Genomic DNA, 21,043 nt, shown 5'->3' with positions numbered 1-21,043 from the left:
AGTGGGTGGGTAAGTTGTTATCATTAGCTTTGCTTTGTTTATCCATTTCACTCTTGTTGCTTTGATACACATCTCACTATATAGCCCTGTCTGGCCTAGAGTTTGCTATGTAGACCAAGCTGACTTTGAACTCACAGAGATCCACTTGCCTCTGCCTTCAGAGTGCTAAGATTAAGGGCATGCACCTTGTCATTTGCTACCATTTGTAATGACCAAGATTTTCTCAGCTCTTGCCACCCAAATTAAAAAAGACAAAAGTTCTCCAAGTCTTCTCATTTGAAAACAAGAATATTAAGAAAAACTATTTCACAAGTATGTGAAAATTAATCAGTCTATGTACCATTTTTAGAAAAATGTCCAGTATATATAAAACACTAAATATTAATTATTGTAACTTATCATACAAAATAAAAAACTACATATATATGTGTGTATATATAAAATTATTATAATAAGTAGTATTAGCTACTACTATTATTATTGAGAGAAAACAAAGAGAAGATAAATTATCTTAAATATCTTAAAATGCAAACTGACACCAAAGATTCCAATTCCAAAAATCTTCACTCACAAATGTAGCCTCATTTTTCTGACCACTGGCTTAGCAGTGAGAAGTAATATTTTATCTTCCTTAGGTGCAAAATTTTTCATTAAAAACAAAAAACAAAAAATTCAAGTGTAAATAGGCCTGATACACATACAGAATCCTAATGAGTAGGGAGCATAAAACTGTCCCGGGCCACATAGCCAAAACCTGCCTCAATAAAAAAATAATTTTTAAATTATTGTTAGAAACACTGGAAGTTTCCATGGTACCTCTAATCCTGAAAGTGATGGTTCCTTAGCATTTGTCAAATTTTTCCCACCTTGGTAAATATATATTCAATTTTAAAGTCCAGGTGCATCTTTTATTTATATACAAACATCTGTGGGTGCAAAAATCATACAGCATAGGAACCCAACCAACCTTGCTTCAAGTAAGGCTGCCATATTCAGCCCTATGAACTGTAAACAAGACAGTTTCAACTGCTCAGCATTGTACATTGCTGCGAACTCCAGCAGCATAGCAGCATTCTTAAGGGTAACTACAGAGAAAAGAGATTTGCAAAATTAGATGAAAAGGATTTATTTTAACAAGTGAAATACTTGCATTTTAAAGTTATACAATTCAAACATTTAAAACAAGAAAAGGATCTCTAAACAAAGAAATGAATGCTGAGATGAATACAGAAATGAGATTTATTACGGTATGCTAAAGGAAGTTTAACTGACTGGTTTCAAAGGGAAAAAAGCTTGGACACACAAAAATTTTAGAGAAAACAAAATACGGAAGGGGGATTAGTGTTAGCTGAAAGCAAATACATAAGAACTACTATTCTTCCCCACAAAAGCCTTGAATATTTTTCACTTTCACCAGCGAACACTCCTTTCCATTCATGTAGCACAAACATCTATAACACTAAAAAGACAGGTGGGCACGGCAGTGCACACCCTGTAATCCAGCACTCAGGCCGAGGAGGGCTTCTATGCATTCACCAGTCTGGGCTACATACATAGATCTTGTCTCAGAACTGACAACTACAAACTAAACAGGCATTATGACTAGAAGAAACTGGCAGACATTCTAAAACTTAACTGATCTATATAGTATTGTCCATGCCAGTGCATAAGACTACACAAGAGCCCAGGATTCCTAACGCTTCGTGATGTTCTATGGCATACAATATTCTGCTAGAAACCCTCTAAGAATATTCTATCTGCTTGTAACTAAGCTACCTAAAACTCTCATCTTCTTCTAATACTAAGGTCCAGTCAAGAGAAGAATAAGCTGCTTTCTACAGTCGGTCTTCAGTCTTCTCCCATGTCGTTTTTCTTCCTCCCCCAAACTGTCAAAAGTTAAAATCATAGTCAATAATAGTCGCAGTCTCCCTCTGCCTAAGCTAAAACTGCAACCAATGATGAAATCATCTCAGAAAATGAAAGCAGATCACACAAAAGCTCGCTGTGAACTGCTCATGTGGAAATGACTGAACACACTTCCATGGAGCCCTTCTGCTAGGAATTCATCCACCAGTTAAAGCAACTGTGCAGCAAAGACTAGGAAAAAATATCCGAGGAGGTCAGCAGGGACCACTGAGCGAACGGAAACATCTAGATATATACCGTACAACTATGCCACAGGAAGTCCTTTAGAGTAGCATCTTTTCTTGATTATGGAAAGAAAATCAGGGCTATTTTCCTATTGCTAATCAAGGAAAAGACAGTCCACAACACTTAAAAAGACAAGAAAGTCAGGCAAGCTCCTATCCAAAAAAAAAAAAAAAAAATTAACAGAACTTCTTCCATATTTCCCAAAGCAGCCATGAACAGAAACACAAAACTTGCACATAAGGTTATGAAAACTACGCCTTTCATATCAGAATAAACAAAATTATCTAAATAAAGACAGGAGAGGAGAAAGGGCATTTAAAGACCACTGTGGCACTGAAAGGATCAGTAACACTGAGCTCAACACAGTGAGAACCGAACAGTGGAAAAATGAGAAACACATGGCCTGCACAGCTAAGTACTTTCTACAGTTTGAGGAAGTGGAGCACAAATGGCAAACCGCACATAAAAATTAATATTTACTTTCTAAGTTGAGTATTTGTTTTTTGTTTGTTTTTGAGGCAGAATCTCACTATACAGCTCTGGAACTCTCTATGTAGACCAAGAGCTCTGGCCTGGATCTCTCTATATAGACCAGGATGACTTCAAACTCACAAAGACACACCTGCCTCTGCCTCCCAAGTGCTGGAAATTAAGGTGTGTGCCACCATGCCCAACGATCTTGAGTTTTTTGAAAAGCAGACACACATAACAATGACGTTTCACCATAATGGAAAACAAAGCTAACACAATAAAGCAGACTGCATTATTTTGAAGACACGGCAGTTTTAATTCTGATACTCACGTTTTTCAGTCAATGCTCCTTCACAGGCTTCCTTTAATCTAGTTATGAGAAGCTGATCGGCCACTACAAGAACACTACAAATAAAATCCACATTTTGAGACTCTAACAAGAAAAAAAGAAAAAAAAATACTCTGTTATTCTATAACCATTTTAACTAGTAAAAAGCAAAAAGTTAAGCCATAAAGAGGCTTATGATTCTCTTCTACATGTCAGACAACTACAACAAATTGTGAACTCATCAAATAATCTATACCATTCAAGTGGACAACAAGAAAAAAAATCCCTAAAGTGCCTTGAAATTTAAAGTTCTCTTCCTATTACTATGACTAAAACTCTACAGAGCTAGTGCCAGGACAGGCTCCAAAGCCACAGAGAAACCCTGTCTCGAAAAACCAAAAAAAAAAACAAAAAACTACAACTAAAGCAGCTCAGAACAAAAGGTTTACTCTGGCTTGTAGTTCAACACACAGTCTATCACAGCAGGGGGAGTCAGAGCAACGTGATGGAGGAAGGTCATTGGTTAATTAATAAAGAAACTGCTTGGCCCTGACAGGTTAGAACATAGGTGGGTGGAGTAAACAGAACAGAATGCTGGGAGGAAAAGGAAGTGAGCTCAATGCGATGCTCCCCTCTCCCGGACAAATGCGATAAAGCTCCGATCCAGGATGGATGTAGGCTAGAATCTTCCTGGTAAGCGCACCTCGGTGCTACACACATTAATAGAAATGGGCCAGGCAGTGTTTAAATGAATACAGTTTGTGTGTTGTTATTTCAGGGCATAAGCTAGCCAGGCAGCTGGAGCAGAGCGGCAGGAATACAACAACCCACAGCTCCTTCAACAGCAACAGGAGACTGAAGAAGTTGGCAACATTGCTGCCAGTGAGAAGAAAGTAATGGATGCATACTTCTGCTCAGCCCCCCTTTTCTATTCAGACAATCCAGGACCCCAATCCAGGGAATACAGCCCCACAGTGGATGGTTCTTCCTATCTTCATTATCATAATTAGGATAATCCCTAGCAGGCACACATGTCCAGAGGTCGGTCCATCTCCCTCCACTTAACTCTACATTTTGTTAAGTTGACAGTAACATTAACCACAGCCATACTGGGCTTATACATTCCCACAATGGAACCATAAAATCATCAACCTGAAGAGATTATTTCAGTGCAAAAGGCTACTAGAATGTCTGACTTGTTTATGATTTCCCACTCCAGTAAGAAATATTCCTAAAACTAACAAATAGAGAGTCAAGTCTCCCGTGCTTCTGTGGAGCACTGCAGAGTCATGTACAGAGTCAAGCACTAACTATACTTAGTAGTCTGGCATAAATAAATAAATAAATAAATAAATAAATAAATAAATAAATAAATAAGAAAAGGAAGTTGGGAGGGAAAAATGTTGGGAGATACACAGAAGGAGTTGGAGGGGAAAAGCAGGGTTGAAGATGATCATATTTCATTATACATATACATGAAATTCTCAAGAATAAAAACTTCAATTAAATTAAAAAAGCAAAATACCATAAACATAGCCACACACCAAACAACAATCGTAGAAATGTATTTTTTTCCCTAATGACACATTTTACATCAGTAACAGACCTATAATGATGGCATGCAATACTATAAAAAGATATGATGACAACAGAACAAAATAGGCTATAAAAAAGGCTATAAAAACCTATTTTTGAGTAATAATGACACTGAGTTAGAATGAAACAGGATTGTCCTGACAGTAAAATTAGAAAACTAGAAAATTAGAAAATCACTTTTTCTGAACATAGCAAGGGCTGGCTGGACAGCTGAGTTAGTTAAACTGCTTATCACCAAGTGTGACAACCTCAGCTCAGTCCCCAAGATCCACAGGGTGGAGGGAGAGAACCAACTCCAAAAATTGATTCTGACCTCCAGCACCATCTAGTCTCTAGGGGAGCCTACATAGACACACACACACACACACACACACACACACACACACACACACACATGAAATAAAGAAAGAGAATATTTCCATTTAGAGAATAATTACTATGATAAAAGTAGTAACTGCAAATCCTATACATAAAAAACTATGGCCGCACCCCCGTGCCCTACACTCAGGACACTGCTAAAATGGCAGCTTTCTCATATTAATCTACAGGTAAAAATACTGTATAATATGAAAATAGTGACAAGGGCACAATTTTAAATTTTAACAAAGATATGTACTTTAGAAATGAGTAATTTATTGGATGTGAATACTTCAATTTTCAAAAATTAATATATATATATATCTTTTTAAAATATATTATTCATTTCAAACATATAAATAATAAGTATATATTTTAAAGTCTCAGTTATACATCAAGTACACAAATCCAGAATCTCACTCTCAGTCAAACACATCTGAACAGACCACCCAGATTTCCTCATGCAGACTGGGGTACTTCCTATAAGATGCGTCTATTGTCAGAAAACTACCCTGCTATGGACACTTGCCTTCGAACACAATTTGGTTCTCCCCAGCTAGACTGCGATTTCTTGCAAAGGGGGACTTTTCACTTTAAAATATCCTTAGTGTATATCTGTGCCTAAAAACTAATGGCATAATGAACCCCACGAATGTTCGCTCAGAACCACAGCAAATTAGACTCACAAAGCATGAGTTCTTCTCAACAATGGGAACAAATTAGTTTCTTCACGAACTTCCTTCTAGTCCACCTGTTTCACTGTTGACATGTTATTAGAAGAGGGAAAGTTCATAGAAAATTTGTCAAAAATTACACTCCTTGTATTCACAATCCTAACATAGAGGAAGTTAGAGAGATGAAATTTCTAACACTAATTTTAACTATAACACATGATTCTAAAAAGAATGATTTAGGCCAATGAAAATGTAATTTTTCTGCTTGATTATTATTTGTAATTATCTGTTACTTATTTTAAATTAAGCTTCTAAAGACAATATAAGAGGGGGCTATGGTCCATGTAGACTTTATCATTCTCCTATTATAGCAGAACCAGCTAAGTTTCCTTGTGCTCGTACCTTTTATGACCACAGCTTCATCAGTATAGAGGTAGTCCACAATAACTCTCAGAATCTCAGACTGTATTGGCATTTCTAGAGCTGCACATCTGGAGGCCTATGAGCGCATAAGACAAAATCAACTCATTAATCTGAAACAACAAACTACTACCATATTGTTAGATGATTTACTAGCATGAAAACTTTGGATAGGAAATCACATCAAAGACCCTTGGAAGAATTTATAAAATACAAATCTAAAATAAGACACTTAATTTTAAAACATAACATTAAAAAAGAAACACAGAAAATTCAGAAAACAAGACACACAACGACAGTCCTAACGTGTGTCTCAAAAATGGTGGTGAGATTGTGATTGTTTTTAACAGCTTTACGACAATGATTTTATCTTCCAAATGTTGGTATTTTCTAGAAAACTTGAACACACATAATGTAACATAAATGAAATGTAGAACTAATCCAAAGTACCAAGTTCCAATTCTGGATGTTTTATATAGAACACTCCCACCCTAACCCCCAGGATATGCAGGAATGCCTACACTCTCTACACCTCACCTCAATCCAGGAGCTGCTCAGCATGCTGCGGAAATATTCTGGAAGAGAAACAGTGCAGTGAGAAGAGGGGGGCAGAACAAACACAGGATGCAGTCGCTAACAAGACTCCACCTACCAAGTCTGGCACAGAGCACACATTTATGACAGGGGAATTCCTTTCCATCCACAGACTTCATGGTAACATCATGGAGAAATGAACTGAAAAAAAAAAAGTTTAATCAAACAAAGATCAATTTTTGGCATATTTACAGAGGGATGAAAAAAGTCTATGGATTTGGCTTAACTTTAATCTTAAGAGAAATGTTGGCAAGAGTATACACACTACTACAAATAAGCATATACCTCACCTCTCAATATCTCAAAAAAGACAATAATAGCCAAATCATTTTTAATTTTTTTAAAATAGAACTGAATACTAAAACTTCCCCATTGATTATCTTTTTAATTGTAGGCAAGGAATTAGCGGCAATCAGTGGCACGCTCAAAGCCCTTTATTCTCTTATTAAACAGCCTACTGCATGCCAAGCAATCATTAGAAATTTTTATTTTCTCTTTCTTCAAGACATCACCTATAAAGTACCTAACACAAAACTTTTTAACATGTAGTATATATATTCTGGGAAAAAACATACTAAACAAAACAATCATAACGAAAATACCTAAACAGCTGAATGGGGGAGGAGGTCTGCATAAAACCCTACTTATAAGATCCACAATTGAAGAAAAAGCAACAAGTAAAATCTCTTTCTTAATCCGAATAAAGAAGAATGATCTCCTCCAGCAGGCAGTGTCTGTCTAGAACGATGGCTTCCTAAGCCTCCCGAAGGGGCAGAGACAACCGGCATCTCCCTTCTCCTTATGGCTGCAAGGAGTTCTACTTCTGTCTTATAAACCAAAACTCTAAATACGCAGGGCTGACCCTCATCTACTAACTTACCATTTTTTCTGACTTAGCTTCAGTTTATCACCAGTTTTCTTCTCAATAACATTAATTTTTTCATTTTCAAATCTGACTCCATCTAACCTATCAAGGAAAAATATAAATTAACAACAGGTGGAGATTGTCTTCTACTAAAAGCAACACCCAACAAAAATCTAACCCTCAGGCTTGCAGTTAAACACAGTTACAACATGCTCCTAGAAAGTCTCAAAACCTCATTTCAAGCTCTAACAAATCAGTCTTCATTAGAATTTAAAATATGCTTAATATCATGGCTGACAAGTCACAAACCAAAGCCATCACATGGTCTTTCTGTATTTCCCAACAGAATCACAGTACACAGTCCTCCCTGTCCCAAATACATGACAATGGTTATTCCAGCACAAGCAGCTTCATATGAAAGCCTTGTTAGAGGAACAGCATATCAGTGCAGGTTCATAATGTGACAGGTGCCATGAGATACTTTAGTAACTCAAAGGCAAGCCTTTATCAACAACACAAGGACTTTACATACTGATGAACTGAAGTCGGTGAAACTTGCCCTGTCTAGGGTGAGCAGAAAGGCTGTAGGTCTTTCTGACACCCAAGATCTTTCCAGCACACAACAGGTTCTAAGGAACTAAGTCGCTCTCCCTGTTACACACTCACAGCACAGCACCTGAAACCCACCAGCAAACTTTCTGTTCTTCAATTTCAAATGAGGAAATAAGTCCCTAAGTAGTAACTGTCCAGAAAACAGCAGTGAGAGAAAGGTACACATCCATGTACATCTCCCACAAAGACAAAAGTGAAAGGAAAGAGAGAAAAGGCAACAACCACTTCAAAGTAGGACTGGACAAGGCAAGTAGACCAAGAACTGTACCTGCTACTCAAATCACTGAGGCCAAATTTCTTTGCAACATTTTGCAACATCCTTACAGGATCATCTTCCCCAACACCTTTTCCCTTTTTGGAAGATTTGTGTTTGTTTTTCTGCCTTTCACTAATTGTGTGAGTTTGGTTGTTTTTGTAAACCTCAAATGCTGCCTTCTGGTTATCATCCACATGGCAATTCATTTTATTCATATGAGAATCTGAGGAGCCCTTACAGTCTTCTGCCTTTTTGTTCATGAGTATTCTTGGTTTGAAGCCATGAGTTAAGAAGTCACAGGTATCTGTATACATGAACTGTAAGAGGTATTCGAACAAGTCGGGATGAACTTTCTCCACCACAAAGAGATGGCAGCCTGCAGCATCTTCATCTTTCCGGTACACATCTGTCAGTTCTGAAGAAGTACCATCTGAAAGAAACAACTTCTGGAAGAAGTCAGAGCGCACTGCTAACACGTATCTATGGGCAGGGAAGAGTCTGTTGCCAACTTGAAATGTCACATCATGGATGTTATCCATTTCATCTGTTTCCCTCAGGAGCTTGCCAAATTCTTCAAAAAAGGATGATGAAGATACAACTGGAATTTCATAAAGGCTAGAAATGAAAAAGAAATAATTACTACTTTGAAGAAAACAGATCCCAAGCTGATTCCCTTGAGAAGAAATGGCTTACTTAAACTTAGAAATGTCTAATTCTGGCATTTTCTAAATACAAGAATATCACCCCCAAAATGTTAAATATTTAATAGAATATTAAACAACATAACTGAAAACAATAAAAAGAAGAAAAGTTTTCAAGTTTTTCCTTTTTTACATAACTTATTTTACAAGTGAAAAAAAGGAACTAAGCAAATAAAGTCACAGATCAAGAATAGTTACTCAAGCAAGTGAAAATATATACAATCATTCTACCACCCTGAGTGCTATATGTCTATAATCATACCCTGTTCTCTACACTTCATCTACCAAGGAAAGTGACTGATGTTCTTGCTTTGCCTTGGACTGGGGGTTTTCCCAGCTTATGACACTTTCAGTGCTAAACTGGAAACCTAAGTAAACCAGAATGGATGGTCACCTGACTCTCGGCCTTCCTCCCTCCCAACAATGCCACTGATGTTCATTTCTCCCTGTACTAATGCAGTCAGAACATGTTTACCCAACATGCGACCACAACACCTCTTTTTTGTCAATTATCACATTTAAGAGACAGAAACTTTTATACCGAAAAAATATTTATAATCCATTCTTCAGAATCTGAGAACCCCAAGTCTAACATGTACTAAAGACAGACCCTTTGTAGGCATGTGCATTTTTGTTTTCAAAATCAGGTTATAAACTAGGGGAACACACACTCTCCCCAGTGTAGCCAACATTCCCTCCTGATCACCCTTGTAACGCACTCATCTGTTGAAGGTCTCTAGAGCTTGGTAACAGCTCCTCAATTTAATTTGCATCAGGAGCTACTGAAAACAGAAAAAGGTCTAATGATTATTCCTCCTAAAAATAAAATGGATTAAAGACAATTATACCTTGTTTTAGGGTCTGACTGTAGGATTGCAAAGTTGCATCCACTTGCATCTGTGCTGACACTAACAGCTCTATGGGCAAAAGGAAGTTTCTCAAGTCGAATTCTTTCATACACACTATTTGTATCAGAGACACAAGACACATCTGGTGAGGAATGATGTAGGTTTGGTAAAATGTCTGCTAAAAAGAAAATAAATGAACTATCATTAATCAAGGCTGCAATGAAATTATTAAAAAGATTTAGGAGTAACTGGAATAAAAATGATTTGAAAACTATAAAAGTACACATGAAGTCCTTCTGAAGAACTTAGAACCTCTCCATCTTCAACACAGATTCGGTGCTGCGTACTCACTACACATACAGACAATTTTCAGTATTGGTCACAATTTCTTCTCCCAGAAAACACCTTCCACACTGCAGCCAAAGTCAACTTTCACACTGGTAACTCTATCTAAACTAGCTTTGTTCGAACCTAAGTGTCACCATGAGCTCCCTCCTTTCTCCTGCAGGCACTAGGCAAATACAGGAATGATCACTGTGCAACTGTGATTTAGTGATCACCAATCAAGAGTCAGCAGGACAGAAACGCCCCTACCCTCAATAAGCCAATCTATCAAGCATGATCATACTTTAGAGAAATGACTAAACTAGTCAAATTCAGTCTATAAAAACAAAATATCGAGGCCGGGCGGTGGTGGCGCGCGCCTTTAATCCCAGCACTTGGGAGGCAGAGGCAGGCGGATCTCTGTGAGTTCAAGACCAGCCTGGTCTACAGAGCTAGTTCCAGGACAGGCTCCAAAACCACAGAGAAACCCTGTCTCGAAAAACCAAAAAAAAAAAAAAATCAAAATGTTTCCAGGTAGGCATGGCACTTACAAAGAAATTACTCTGGCTACAGCAGAAAAAATGCTTAGAGAATATACACAAAGACTTTCTTACTTTATTCCACACACGGAAATAATAAAAGATGATAGGGACTGTAACAATCAATCAGAAGAGGGGAAATAACAATTAAAAAAACATTTAAGATAGGAGTAGCACAACTTGGTAACTGTTATATGTTCAGGAAGGGGCAGGGGGCGGGGGCAAGGGGATGACACTGAAGAGCAGCTGAGGGAGCAAGTGGCCATGAGTTCTATCTGACTGACTGAGCAGTAAGAGTGATATAAAACTAAAGACTCACAAATCTTACAAGACAGACCTGTGCTCTGCCTACATTTTCAAATGTAGTCTATTTCAGTCTCCCAGACTTTACTATGTTTCCTCTAACACTGTTATTCCCATCCCTGTGCTCTTAAGAAACTCACATTACATTAGTTACCTGTCTCAAGAAAATTGGAATAGAAGATGTCTCCAAGCTCTATCAGCTATCAGTGCCTGGGACCAGGGGGCTCATCGCCCACATTTTCATATCATTAAAACCCTTCCCTGTACCTAGGACATAGCCTATGCTCCTTGCATATTACAGACCTCAGTCTCTATCTATAAAGAAATAAAGCACAACAAATCAATATTGTATAAAATTCCTTTTACGTTCTATAATTTTGAGGAGTATGTAACTCTCAGAGTAATCATAAATGTCTGTAAGATATACTGTAAGCATGAAACAACTAATTCATTGGTTCAAGACAACATAATGAAGGACCACGATGTGCCAGAGAATGCATCAAATACTAACAACAGAGAGGGGTAGCCATGCCCTGGGTCACAAGCCATGCCCTGGGTCACGAGTGATCTGATAACTATGGGAGACAGACACACCTAACCACAAAGGCAAATACACAAACATTGCAGGGTAAGCCTAGCGGTTCCGTCACACTATAGGCTGACTAGAGTATGTAAGTAGTCATATAAACTCACCTTTCTTTTCAGAATTCTTTCTTTTATCTTCAACCCACTTCCCTTTAAATCCTTCCCCGTCCTGTGTGACAAGCAGAATTTCATTTCTATTTAAAGCAATATCAGAGACTGACACCTGGCGTGGATAGGCCCATCGGCACTGCTTCAGAGAACTGCTAAGTGATCTCCAGCAAAACACCTAAAATGAAACCAAACCACAGCAATACGGCATCAGAACAAGCAAAATTTGAATTGAAAACCAGTGTAGTGCAGTCAAAATAAAAGCTTTCACACATATTTTTCAAGAATTATTCTTCCACAGAAAAGAGAGATACTTGCAAGCAAAACACCAATGCACATAAAATAAATTTAAAAAAAAAAGAGAGATACTACAAAAATCAAGATGATGTTGGAAAACTACACCTTTCAAGAAAGTAGATTAAGCAATATGAAGTACTAAATGTGTCCATGGCACTCCCCCAAAAGAGAAGCTGTTTTCCACATGACTTGCTTGGGGCAATCAGTCCTGCTGGAATATTACAGCACACTAAGATGCTAGATCCAACACTTTAATGTCAGGTAATTACCAAAATCAATCCAACTCACTCTCAAGGATAAAAAGATATACTTAACTGTAAACTAAAACAAGGCCTTAGGTAAAGAAGTCTCCCAGTTTAGGGACTCCTAGCAGCCCTGGGAATATCATAAGGAGTAGCGCTAAGGTACAGAAGGATGTAAGAGAGGGTGCTGCGCTGTCCTGCAAAACTTCATCTCCAGAGGCCATGCCTCTGTCTGCTCACAGGCCATGTTCTAAGCTGGAAACTGCTGGCAGAGAAGGGAAGGGCTGTTGACTCCTCATAACCAATTTTTGAAAATAATGGCTACACCTTGTATTATAAACACACCAGCAGGCGGAGCTTTGCAATTGCATCTTGTGGTGTCTGTTTATCTTTGAGGGACACAGTTAAAACAGGGTTTTCTAAGCAGCCACGCTGCACTCCATCTTCCTATGCAGCCAGCAGGGGCTCAACCTCCAGCGCACTACGATAGCAGGAAAGCACCACTATGCCTGCGTTGCGGGAGGTCCTTCCGTTCCTCCAGCCTATAGCCGCTGAGATACCAGCCCATTGGGGCGTGGTCTCTCTCCCTTTAAAAAAGCGGCCACTTCCTTCTCTCTCTCTCTTCACTTCCTGCTCGGCCAGCGACTAGACTCCCTTCCTGGTTGCGCAGAGGGCTGACGGTGATCTGCAAGTTTTTTCCCCTTTAAATAAATATTACCCTATTAATCATAATTCCAAACTGCTGTGGCATTGTTTGTGACTTACGCCTTCATGCCTGTCTGTGGTGTTTCATGAAGTGAGGGGCACTCTGCAGTACTGACAAACATGTCCAGATGTGATTGTTCAACTTTTAAAATGTGAAGCTTCATATCACTATTTACACAATTTAGACCTCACAAAATATCTTATCATGTCATTATTTTATGACAAGAAAACTGGTTTCTTACCCTGTGTATAATTTTATCAGTAATCCTAATACATAAAAGTGAAGTATGTAAAATTTAAATATTTAAACTTTATAATACTATTTAAAGCTTAAAATATGTACAACTTATAATTATGAGCCTGTATTAAGTATGTCTTCAAATATATAATTAAAAAATATATTTTAGGTAGGGCTGGTGACATGGGTTACCAGTTAAAAGTGCTTGCTGCCACGCCTGATGACCTGAGTTCAATACCCGTAGCTTACATGGTATAAAGAAAGAGTTCCCCCAACTTTTTCTTAGGCCTCCATAGAAGTGCACCACAGCATGGGTGTACATAAATAATTAAAAAAAAACTAGTGATTCCATTATGAGATATGTATTGATACATTTCTACTAGGAAAGAAAACTACAGCTAAGAAATAAGACCTAAAAGCATATTATTTATATATTTAATATAATAAAGAGCATCATAATCTATATGTATATTTACAAAAGTTTTAATCAGGAACAATATTTTTTTAATTATGGCCCAAATGTATAATATATTGCCTGTTTACTGTTATAAAATAATTAAATAGTATTATTTCTATCTACACCTTTCAATTCTGTTTATAGACAGACAGTTTACACACCAAATAATTCAAACTACTTGTTTTTATTTTAATAGCAGTACATGAAGCTTTAGAATGCGTTTAGCAACAGTCCTGTGACCACTGGGTTAGAGACAGTCCTGTGTCACAGAAGGGAAAGGGCATCGGCAGTCTCCACCAAAGCCAGGCAGTTCACACTATCACATCTCCACAAATCACAGGACTGGCTTTAACATAAATACACACTCACCCTTCCAGCTCCATCCAGAGCAAGGACACATATTTTCTGATCCCCATTTTCTATTAAATGTTCAGGATCAACCTTGTATTCCATATAACCTCCAGATACAAGAACCTTCTTCAAGTTTAGTTGTCTGAGTGAAAAAAAAAATCGTAAATTGGGATTTTCTGAAGCACACATGCTTAATTTTATAGAAATAATTATTCAAACAATAACTGATAAGGAAAGTAGAAAGATTCTACCTCTGCTCACTGCAATTCCTCCCAGCAGCTCTTTCTTCCTACGGCACATCTCTCCTCTCAAAGCCACTACCACACCATGAACCCCCCCTTGATAAGGAACACATTCACTGGAAGGCTCATTCACTAGAAGGCTATTAGCTCCTAAGTATACCCACATCTTAACATTAAAAAAAATTAAAAATAAAATAGAAATGCTTAAATATGCCAATCCTAACCAGTCACACATATCATAAAGGTCATCAACACTACTCCCCTCATCCACGGCCACACATATTTTTCTGTCTGTCTGATGTGCAGAGCACAGTGCAGAGCCTGCCCAGTGCTACTCTACAGATTCTGACCTCTCAGAAGGATACTTGCTTTGAAAAACTAGTATTTTCAAAGTTACCATGTAGTAATTTAATTTCTTAGTGAAAATTTGGAACACAATTTAATGTATTCAGCGGAAACTTTAAAATGTTTTATAAATGTTAATTAAAACTACAACTTAACATTCCACAAGCCAACTCATACCTATTCAATTGGTTCTATGGAACACATGTGATACATTTTCATCAACGTCAGATAGGGAAGACAGGCTTCAGTAACCTGATGTCTGACTTCAGCTCAAAGCTGGCTTCACGTAAACAACCTGAAGAAGTCACCATCTTATCTTCACTTCATGCATAAGCAATAGCATGTTCACCGTGCTCAAATTTAAATCTGTTTCCAAGAGCTGTTATACATTTCCAGGAAACAGTTATAGTTGTGCAAAGAATTATTTCCACACTTGCTAGCCCCTACTCTAATGAAATATAATAGAATAAAATATTGCTCTTAAATATCAGTCTGAAAAAAAAAAGGTTTTCTACAAAAGGGGAATACTTTGGAAGGACCTACGATAACACACTACTGTCAAATCAGATATGGATTAATCAACTACTACAGACTGCAATGTATCAGAAACACAAGATTACTTCAATTATTTTTAAACACTGCTCTCTGTATCACTCTAAACAAACTCACAGGAGACACACTGAGTATGTGTATGAGTGAAAGGCAGAGAGCTACAGCTGGCATGTGGACCCTTGTCTAAATTTGATTCTATATTCTTTGATATCACAAGTAACAGCTAGTTTACTGCATGTTACTATGGCATGCTGAACACAACAGGCTACACTGTACAAGGAGATGCAGCACACCAGTAAGATGTGAAGAGTGAGCCTGGGCAGAGTATTTAAGGTAAACAATTGTTTTTTTTAGTTAACAGTTTATAAAATATTAAAGTCTGTAGATGACACTGTATTATAAAACAAGAATGAGGATTCGTCTAGTTCTGTGCACCATATAAATTAAAAGGGAAACTAACTGGTTTAGGAGTTCCTTCTGTTTGTGTGTTGCTTTCATTGGTTAATGAATAAAAAAACTGCCTTGGCCTAATTGATAGGGTGGAACGTAGGTAGGCGGAGAAAAGAGAACTGAATGCTGGGAGCAAGAAGGGCAGAGGCAGAGAAGCCATGGATCCTCCGCCTCAGAAGGACTATAGTTAGAATCTTGCCAGTAAGCCATAGCCACGTGGTGATATAGTTTAATTGAAATGGGTTAAATCAAGATGTAAGAGTTAGCCAATAAGTTAGAGCTAATGGGCCAGGCAGTGTTTAAATTAATACAGTTTCTGTGTGGTTATCTCGGGGCTAAGCAAGCCAGGTGGCTGGGACAAACAAGCGGCCCCTACTTTCAACAACTAACCTGGTGGGACATATTTTATATTAAATCTGACTCAAAAATATTATTTTATAATTTGCAAACAAAACTTTTCTATGTCCACTGATCCTTGTCAAAAAACAGGAAATCAAAGAAAACCACACTTAGTTATCCCTCCCTTCTGTCATCTCACGAGGCACGGTGTGCACCTAGCAGCTGGAGAGGAGCTGGAGAGTCTTAGAGCTTAGAACCACAGGCTTCTTTTACAGAATATACATACTTTGTCGCCACCTTCTTGCACTGATAGTCTGCAAGTAAGTAAATATCTCCTCTTGTGGTAACACAGACGGTGGCGCCATCACTTGCAGCTACCAAAGACATTGCAATATCCTTTTGGTGAAGGGCAGAGACTTGACGAGGGGTAGTGACACACTTTTCTCCATTGGGATCCAGTAAGTGACCTAAAAATTTACACAAATAAGTAAACCATAAAATACGCATCCTAAGATCACACTGCAGTTTTCAGATATGGCCATGAAAGACTTCTTACCCAGTTGTCCACCATTCAGTCCCAACGTGTAAACAGCTTCTCGAGTCCACAGCACCGTATGAAACCTGCCTGCTGCTACTCCAATGACAGTCTTTCCTTTCAGGTGTTTTGCCTGTATCTGTTCAGAATGACAAGTAAGACTACAGCAGACTAGATATCTAAGGTCTCATGCAATCTTGTCTAAGACACAGTACACCAGGTAGTAAATAGCTGCTGTCTTCTCAACTGCTGGCCACCTCCCGACTAACACTGAGACCAGCTCATCAGAACACACTGATACAGCCACTTTCAGCCACCAGCTTTCAAACTAGTATTATATAAAACCAAAATCATTACAATTTTAGCAATGTTTTAAAAAATGGTGATTTCTTTTTTTTTTTCTTGCATTTTCGAGACACGGTTTCTCTGTAGCTTTTGGTTCCTGTCCTGGACCTAGTTCTTGTAGACCAGGCTGGCCTCGAACTCACAGAGATCCGCCTGACTCTGCCTCCCGAGTGTTGGGATTAAAGGCGTGTGCCACCACCGTCCGGCTAAAAAATGGTGATTTCTAAATCTGCTATAAGCAGGCTCTCACAATAGCAGCGCGCTTGACATTTTGGCAGGGATGATTTCCTCCCATGAAAGACTGCCTTATGCATACCTGGACTCTACCCACTAGCTAGCTATCATTAGCACCACTATCCCACTCCTTCTGAAACTGTCTTCAAATACTGCCATGTGACCCCTGGGAAACTGAAGCTTCCCTATCAACCTAGGATTCCAAGATGGCCATACTATGACAATAAAATGGAACGCAATCTATTTGTTGTTCCTAAAGAACTACACAAAACTAAATACCCACAAATTGACAGTAAGTTGGAAAATACAGATCTTTCTGAAAGTATCCAACTAGAGACTATACCCAACTATCCTGGAGTAATACTGCTGATCCAGAAGAGAAAAGAAGAAGATTGAAGTGCTTAACTAAAACTGTCAATTTATTAATAATTTTAGATACAGAGTATCAAACTAAAAAGGAATTTAATATATAAGACATATAAGTTATAAAGTGTGATGCAATAAAAATACCTGTTGTGGGTGATGAGTCTAATAAAACAGTAATTTAGAGTACTCCTCCTAGTACATGTAAGGTTTCTAAATTTGGGGAACGGGCACCTTTTGATGGTGGCCATTTGCTGATTGGAGTGGAAAAATAGCGAACTTTGACCCACATACCCTCTTGTCAGCAGATGCGACATGAGTAGAGACAAAAGAGCAAAGGCTTTTTTCTTAGTGTCTCATTTGTGCAGGTACGGTATGTTGATAAACCAAGCTTCAAACTAAAAAATCTTGGACTGGGAGTAAATTAAGTAGTAAAAATCTTATCTAGCTTGCAAGAATCTTGGCTTCAATCCCTAGCATCAAAAAAGGTAAAAACAAAAAGTCACAAAAAAAAAAAAACAAAAAGGAAAAAAAAACTCTCATCTCTGCTTCTAAACACTTTAACGTCCAATCTGTGGGCTGCTGAGATGCTCAGGGGTTAAGAACTCACATTGCTCTCGCAGAGAACCTGAGTTCAGTTCCTAGGACCACATTAGACAGTTCACAACCACCTGTAACTCCAGCTCCGGCGGACTTTTCTGACGATCAAAAGGCACCTGCCCTCAGGTGCACAGACTCACACACACACACACACACACACACACACACACACACACACACACACACACAAAAGTAATTTCTTCTTTAATCTTTAAGGTTAATTCTAAGATAATTTAGTAAATAATCTCCCAAGTGCATAACCTCCCCTGTGCTTTTATTTTTAACTCCAAATGAATGCCAGTTTGTACTGTCATTTTTTTACGGAAAAAAGAAAAATACAGATAGCATAGGAAGACCTGAGTTCACGAGGTCCTGCGTTAATGTGCATTGCTGACATGGGCAGTCATGTAGCAGGCTCTAATTCCTCAACTGCAAGGAAGCAGCAAAGCCTCACCTGGGGGAAGTTCAAGAGCAACAGCAAAGCCTCCCTCAGGAGCTTGAATATAAGTGTTTCTGAACAACTGGACAGTGTATGCAAAGGCCAGCAAATGCAGCTCCCTCCTCCTCTGGATGTTTACAACCTAAGACTGTATACAGAGACCTCTTCAAGGACCAGCAATCCTTGTTTCTGTGCTGCACCTAATATACATGCTGCAGTTGCAGGGTGCTGGTGGTAGTGGGTAAGCGCACCACCACTTGATCCCCGCTTTCTTATACATACGTCTATCTGTCCTTTCTTCATTCTCACTACTGCTAGTCAGGATTCCAGGACTCAAGCCGCATAGGTCACATCAGAAACGTATGTATCATAGCACTGAAGATGAAGTTAACTAAGAAAATACAGTTTCTCCATTAATAAGTTACATCTTTTATCCATATAAATTTTATAGCAAATAAATACCTTACTGGTTAAAAAGAGAAGTTTACCTGTCTGGGTACATTACAGCTGGATGGTGGAGGAATAATTCCTAGTTGGTGAAAAATGTTGAGACCAAATGTATAGACACATCCATCTTCAGTTAGTACAACAGTGTGATCCTCAGCAGCTGCCACTTGGGAACAAGTGTGACCAATCAGTCCTTCCACAAGCCGGGGAACCTAGGAAACAGAGTTGACTTTATTTTAATACTCTAATCAACAGAGACTATTTATATAAAAATGCACACAGACTCTGTGACACTGAGTCCAAAATGGCATGACTGGAAGACTGCCCCTTCCAGAGGCAGAGTCTACATCTCATCACAGGGCAGGTAATGACGTTAAGCAGAATAGATATAAGACCGGTAGGGCACGTCAGTGAAATAATTCAAGTGAGTTTTAACACATTTTTTAAAAACTGTTTATTTTTTCCGTTTGTGTGTGAGTGTGTGTGTGTATGCACGGGCACGTGTGTGGAAGCATGGCACATGTGTGGAGGTCAGAGGAAAACTTGTGAGATCACCTTCTGTGAATTCAAGAATCACTCTCATAATGTCAGGTATAGCAGTACCTGTTTAGCCAAACTTTTGGTTCTCAAGTGACTTTTAAGCCCTACTGTATCCCAAATGCAAAGTTAGTAACATGAATAAAAGAAAAAGGAACCTGTAGTGGTTTGAAAGAAAATGGTCCCCAAAGGGAGTGGCATTATTAGGAGGAGTGGCTTTGTTGGAGGAAGTGTGTCACTGTAGAGGCAGGCTTTGAGGTCTCATATATGCTCAAGCCAGACCCAGTGAGAGAGTCTACTTCCTGTTGCCTGCATATCAACATGTAGCAGCTCCTTCTTCAGCAGCATGTCTGCTTGCACACTGCCATGCTCCCCACCATAATGGTCAGTAAGCAGCTACCTCAATTAAATGTGCTTCATTGTAAGAGTTGGCTTGCATGGTGTCTCTTCACAGCAGTGGAAACCCTAACTAAGAGCCCTTTGCTCTTCAGTATTTTAGGAAGAAAGGGAAAGAATACAACTTCCCTTCAAGAACTAACCAAACATAAACTATTCAATTTTTTGCAGTTACGCATCCTGAACTTAAAGCTCACATCAGCCATTTCCTATCTATTTGATCTCAATCAAATGTTTAACTTTTCCTCATTTTCCTTATCTGAGAACTAGCAATCAATAAACGACTGCTTTCTTAGTGTTAGTGTAATGCACACAACGGAGACAGAAGCGCTTGCAGCTGAAAGACCGCTGGGAGGCTCACTGTAAGTACTAACCCTAACCCTAATTTCAAGTACACCAAATCCTCAAGAAGTGAAAGCTATTAATGTTGTTGCTTTCTTTCCTTTAATAGATGATTTTTAAAAAATCAGCCTTTTCCTGGCATATAATAAACTAGGTTTTTTTCAATTACCTTAAGTTTCAGTAACATAAATACTAACATTTGAATATATTGTTCACTTTTTTAGATCATGCATATTTTAAGGAAATAAGAACCTGTAAAAGAAAGGGTTTTATAATTAATCTAACCTTTAAACTCTTTATATACACATATACATATATTATAAATCCATATATTTCCTGACCCAGTATTTGTTATATGTCAAATATTTTTGGATACTTTCACTTTTAAGTCTTTAATTTTTATGCGATATACTAAGAAGCAAATTTCTTAAAACTATTACTAATTTTGAACGTTATTTTGCTTTACAGCTAGGATATAAAAATTAACTGATATTTCCAACTTATCCTGGCTTTACTGATGTCTACTATGTAGTGACTCCATTACCAAGCATGTCTGTTCATCTCCATGGCCTAAGCGTCCACCACGACCATGCCCACAGGTGTAAACCTGCCCTTTCTGGGACAGGAAGACTGAATGAAATTTGCAAAGCACCACCTAAGGAGAAAACAAAACTACGTTATTAAAAGTCTCTAAAAAAAAAAAAAAAAAAAAACTTTGAATTTGTGGGTAAGAGAGAGGGCTGGGGACCAAGCTCCGGCCCTGCTCTTACAAAGAACCCAGATTCAATTTGCAGCACCCACATGGCAGCTTACTACTGGCTGTAACTCTGTTTCCTGAGAATCTAATACCCTCAT

At 38.3% G+C, this 21,043-nt stretch overlaps 1 protein-coding gene across 2 annotated transcripts in view; it reads right to left on the bottom strand.

Moving 5' to 3' along the window:
• Ibtk (inhibitor of Bruton tyrosine kinase) overlaps positions 1-21,043 on the bottom strand; it is a 70,180-nt gene that overhangs the window by 32,730 nt on the left and 16,407 nt on the right. The window contains exons 5-18 of one of the 2 annotated variants that reach the window (XM_005347553.3): positions 20,733-20,843; positions 18,955-19,125; positions 16,507-16,624; positions 16,237-16,417; positions 14,041-14,164; positions 11,733-11,910; positions 9,874-10,051; positions 8,337-8,939; positions 7,472-7,558; positions 6,650-6,732; positions 6,535-6,572; positions 5,980-6,076; positions 2,954-3,055; positions 968-1,085 (exon numbers count right to left, since the gene is read on the bottom strand). In XM_005347553.3, coding sequence (XP_005347610.1) covers positions 968-1,085; positions 2,954-3,055; positions 5,980-6,076; positions 6,535-6,572; positions 6,650-6,732; positions 7,472-7,558; positions 8,337-8,939; positions 9,874-10,051; positions 11,733-11,910; positions 14,041-14,164; positions 16,237-16,417; positions 16,507-16,624; positions 18,955-19,125; positions 20,733-20,843 — 2,189 coding nt within the window. The remainder of the gene's footprint in view (positions 1-967; positions 1,086-2,953; positions 3,056-5,979; positions 6,077-6,534; positions 6,573-6,649; positions 6,733-7,471; positions 7,559-8,336; positions 8,940-9,873; positions 10,052-11,732; positions 11,911-14,040; positions 14,165-16,236; positions 16,418-16,506; positions 16,625-18,954; positions 19,126-20,732; positions 20,844-21,043) is intronic. The other variant, XM_026779265.1, reaches the window with a different exon arrangement.

Source organism: Microtus ochrogaster, chromosome 5 (assembly GCF_000317375.1).
Source record: "Microtus ochrogaster isolate Prairie Vole_2 chromosome 5, MicOch1.0, whole genome shotgun sequence".
Taxonomy (NCBI): domain Eukaryota; kingdom Metazoa; phylum Chordata; class Mammalia; order Rodentia; family Cricetidae; genus Microtus; species Microtus ochrogaster.
Note: the sequence above shows the minus strand (reverse complement) of the source record. Positions and strands in the feature narration are given on the sequence as shown.